The following is a 4,882-nucleotide window of genomic DNA, read 5'->3' on the forward strand; positions in this document are numbered from 1 at the left end:
AGAGACTTTTTTTATAAAGATATTTTAGTTTCCAAACCAAACATGCCTAGTCTCCATGTACAGGCTTCGCACGTGGGCTAAACAACTTTTTTTTATATATGTTATTTTAATTATTTATAAAATCTTTAAAAAAAAAAAAAAAAAAACAGGGATAGGTTATTTGTAATATACTTCTATCCTTTAGATTAAATATATATTTACAGTAATGCTTTTATAACTCAAAAATCATAAGAATCTATTTGAGAAGTTTTTATTCCAAGATATTAAATAAAATAAAAAAAATTAAAATAAAATTTCCTAAAAAAGGATAAGAAAATAAATTGATTAAATAAGAATTTTCATAAGGAATCACAAATTAAAGGAATTGAAGTAAATAATAAGATTAATATATTTTCAAATATATGTTTAGTCTAAAATCTGACAATAAATCATAAATATTTCTTTCTCGTAATGTTGGGTGGGCAAATAGATGATTAGTCTCATAAATTTAGTACAAAAGTCCTCTTCAGCATCTTGCTGGAGCCTCTCTGTTCATGATCCAAACATTTTCATGCCATCATCAAAATAAGAAAGCAAACCAGCAGAGGGAAGGAGAGTGCGAGAAAAACAAATGCGAAACAAGAAAACAAACCATCTGATGCTTGTATTTTAACAGCTTTGGTATGGCTTTGAAAGCCCTTGCTTAATATCCAGAACCAATATCAGAAGACTCAGACACAGTCTCACAGACTCAATTCTTATTTTATTTTCCAAACATTCCAGACATAATCTATAATAACCTTGTACTCATGAACCACATTACAGAAAAAAGAGCCTCAAATCTTCATTCTTGCTTCAGCTTTAAGCTTGAGTCTTGGCCATGTGAGCGATCAAGTCAATCACACGTGAACTGCGAGAATGGAAATCATGTATCAGTTGCTGCAAATCCTTCAAACCCTTTGGAGGAGACAATTGCAAAGGGAGCATGAATGCTAAATCGGGAAAGGAAGACAGAGATGTACCTGTAGCCCCATTCGTTGTCATACCAAGACACAATTTTGACGAAGTTATCGTTCAGAGCAATTCCGGCCTTGGCATCAAATATGCTTGACCTGCAGCGTGAAACACAACCATTGGAGCCAATATAAAGAAAGATATCATGTGTTCTGGGCAGCACAATCCATGTAGTCTACGAAGACAACATTACAGTCGTTTCCTTTACCTGCTATCACCAATGAAGTCTGTAGACACCACATCATCTTCAATGTAACCCAAGATACCCTTAAGGTTAGTCTCAGACTCCTCCCTGAAGATCATCAAAGTAAACGAATAAAATCAGAATATAAATAAGCTTAAAGATTTTGACTAGAAGATCATTCTCACAAGCGCCTTACTTGATAGCAGATTTGATATCCTCATATGTTGCCTTCTTCTCGAGCCTGACAGTGAGGTCAACAACAGAGACATCAGCAGTGGGAACGCGGAAGGACATTCCAGTCAACTTCCCATCAAGTGCTGGCAGAACCTTTCCAACAGCCTGTGAGATTGACAAAGACGAAGCAGAATAAGGTCCCTCAATGCATTGATTCCGCAATAAACTATGAGCGAACAATGATCTCCCCCCAAAAAAATCCTTACCTTGGCAGCTCCAGTGCTGCTGGGAATGATATTAAAGGAAGCAGCCCTTCCACCTCTCCAATCCTTCTTTGATGGACCATCAACAGTTTTCTGGGTGGCTGAATTATATGGATATAGAGCATCAGAGTGATAATATTTTCAAACCCAAATGCCAAACCAACAAGATAAATCAGGATATATATAACATGTAGGTAAGCTCACCAGTAATCGCGTGAACTGTCGACATGAGACCCTCAACAATTCCAAACCTCTCATGGATAACCTGTAAATCATGGGGCAAAGATGATGATTGTTAAATAAGTAGCCCATTACCTACGGTTAGTTACAAATAAATGAACTCGTCGAGATAGATAAATACCTTGGCCAAGGTGGCAAGGCAGTTGGTAGTGCAGCTAGCATTGGAAACAATATCAAGATCCGGTGTGTACTGCTTCTCATTGACACCCACAACAAACATGGGCGCATCCTTGCTGACGGCGGTGATAACAACCTTCTTGGCACCTCCCTGAACCAACAAATTTTGTTTGAGGTAAAAAACAGATACTATAATCACAGTTCAGATTCTAATTCAATACATTCTGGATGATTCGGTATTAAATTAAAGCAAAAAGGAAAGGAAAGGAAAAGACAAGAAACCTTCAAGTGAGCAGCAGCCTTGCCCTTGTCAGTGAAAGCTCCAGTGGACTCAACAACAAACTCAGCACCAGCTTGAGCCCATGGGATCTCCTCTGGGTTTCTACCGATCAGAAATAGGAATAAACATTAAAAAAAAAAAAATTCAAATCAAATCCCAGTAAAAAAAAAAAACAGCAAGATAAATAAATTTTACTATTAATATTTACAGTATTATTTTTATTTTTACCTGACGCCAAAAACAGTGACTGCCTTCTCACCAAAGAGAAGGGTCTTCTCGTCCTTCACCTTGAGTTCACTGTGCTTCCAGGGACCATGAACTGTATCATACTTGAACATGTATGTCTACGACCCAAAGAAAAACAAAACATTTTATTAACAAATAAAAACAAAACCGAGGAACAGTGATTTTTCTCCAAATATTCAAAATATATTTTTTAATTTTTTTTTGTTTATAATTTTTAATCATTTTAATGTATTAATATTAAAAATAAATTTAAAAAAATAAAAAAATATATTATTTTGATATATTTTCAAACAAAAAACACTTTAAAAAACAACTATTATCTGTTTACAACAATCCAAAACACTATTTAAATGTATGTTTGATATTGTATTGTGTAATCTTTTTAAAAAATATATTTTGTTTAAAAATATATTAAAATATTTTTTTTATTTTTAATATCAATCCATTATAATTATTAAAAAATACACACAAAAATATTTTAATATTCTTTCAAGTCAAGCCCATTTTTAAAACAAACTCAAATAAAATTTTAAATGCAAAAACAAACTATGCCTAGTAGGTGTTAAAGAGTTGAGAAAATATTTTTTGCTTAAAAATATTTTAAAATAATATTTTTTTTAATTTTTTATATCAAAATAATATAAAAAAATATTTTATTAATTTTTCTTTTAAACTATGCTTGTTTTTTTAAAAAACCTCGTAAAACAACAGCAAAAATAAGATTTTACCATGTAGTCAGTAGTGATAAAAGGATCATTAACAGCGACAAGTTCCACGTCATCTCTTCGAAGAGCAATTCTTGCAACCAAACGACCGATCCTTCCAAATCCTATCCACATTTTATTTTATTTAATGTTTAATAAATTAATGCATGTTAAAAAGAAATCAAAACATGTCAGAAAGATGAAGAAAAATACCGTTGATACCGATCTTAATCTTCTTGTCGGATGCTGCTGTGTTAAAGAAAAAAAGAAATTAAATCCAGAGAAAATGAAAATGAAAATTAAAACAACATGAGAAAATCAAACGAGAAATTGCGGGGTGAAGAGGGCATTGTTCTTACCCATTGCCGTTAGTAGAAACGGAAAACAGATGAGAGATTTTACTAGAAACAGAGCTTTAAAGGTACATGAGAGAGTTGCGTTTACGTTACGTTAACGGTTTCTTCTTCATCTTCTTCTTCTTCTTCTGAATTTCAACTTATTTTTTTATTAAAAATTGATTTTTTTGAATTTTTTGAATTTTTTAAATAAGTTGATATTAAAATAAATTTTAAAAAATTAAAAATTATACTATTTTAATACTTTCTCTGCACTTTAGAAAACAATAGCGAACACCTCCTCCTCTCTTTGTTGTGGGCGGCACGAAAGTAACTTCACGCGATTTGTGCTGTCTGAAGTTAGTTTTGAGTGGTTGGTTAATTATGAGAGACGTGGTTCAGGAGGGAGGTGTATTGCACATCCCTTGATGAGAGTGGGAGTTTTAGTGTTCTAGACGGGACTGTTCGGAGTGATGTCTGGCGGCTCAAATATGGCGGCCCCCGATGAAAAGATAGTTCTGGTCGTGGACAGCTGGAGCTTTCTGCTGGTTGCTGATATCAGCTTTCACGAGCCTCAGCTTGCGTGGTGACTGGGTAAACAAGTTGGAATTTACTAACATGATTCGGAGGACAATCTCGGTGATTCGAAATAAATATTTGTTGACTTTTTTTTACATCCAAAGAAAAATTACTTTATCTATGAACACGTGTTAGAAATGTCAATAAAGCGGGTTTGAGTATTTCATATAAATAAACATGATACAGTATTTAATGATAAATAAGAAATAAAATAATAAATATCAAGTTCATGTAAATATTGAATTATTTTTATCATTTAATACACAATTAAATATAAAATAATTAACTCCTATAAAAAATATAAAATATTTAACAAGTAAAAATTACAATGGATAATATTCCAAAATCATGAATAAGTTTTTTAGGGGTTGTATTGTGTGTTAATCACAAGTTTTAGCAAAATAATTTATTTTTCATTGCTTAGGAACTTGTAGCTTTATGTAAAGAACATATAATTTACAAAGCAATCCCTATGAGTTTGGAATCCTCACATGATAAAATTATTAACCTTTAAGCAAATTATTATAATAAATAAAAAAAATAAGCATTTATTCTTAAGAACAAAAGTGTTTATTCTTAGTTTTGATGCAGTAAATGCTATAAAATTAAGAATGTATTTTTTATTAAGAATAAAGATCATAAACTCTTTGCCTGTGTGATTTTGGAGTATTTATACTCTTAATACCATGTACAAAAGATATTTCTTAAGAGTTTAAGAGGTCTTTCTACCATTGCAACACTTAGTGTGATAAATATCTATAACATTA

General features: G+C 32.0%; 1 protein-coding gene across 2 annotated transcripts; it reads right to left on the bottom strand.

Annotated features, from left to right (window-relative positions):
* Positions 1-611: 611 nt before the first annotated feature.
* LOC7480933 (glyceraldehyde-3-phosphate dehydrogenase GAPC1, cytosolic) lies at positions 612-3,684 on the bottom strand. Of its 2 annotated transcripts, none has more exons than XM_024606648.2 (12): positions 3,561-3,684; positions 3,415-3,447; positions 3,226-3,326; positions 2,480-2,595; positions 2,254-2,353; positions 1,976-2,122; positions 1,819-1,879; positions 1,618-1,715; positions 1,374-1,516; positions 1,202-1,285; positions 1,002-1,091; positions 612-889 (listed from the first exon to the last, which is right to left on the bottom strand). In XM_024606648.2, the coding sequence occupies exons 1-12, from the start codon at positions 3,562-3,564 to the stop codon at positions 841-843; spliced, it is 1,026 nt and encodes a 341-aa protein (XP_024462416.2). In that variant the 5' UTR covers positions 3,565-3,684; the 3' UTR covers positions 612-840. The 2 variants fall into 2 exon arrangements, with proteins under 2 accessions (XP_024462416.2, XP_024462415.2); XM_024606647.2 differs by having other exon boundaries at positions 3,415-3,450; positions 3,561-3,668.
* Positions 3,685-4,882: the final 1,198 nt, after the last annotated feature.

Source organism: Populus trichocarpa, chromosome 8 (assembly GCF_000002775.5).
Source record: "Populus trichocarpa isolate Nisqually-1 chromosome 8, P.trichocarpa_v4.1, whole genome shotgun sequence".
NCBI classification, from domain to species: Eukaryota; Viridiplantae; Streptophyta; class Magnoliopsida; order Malpighiales; family Salicaceae; genus Populus; species Populus trichocarpa.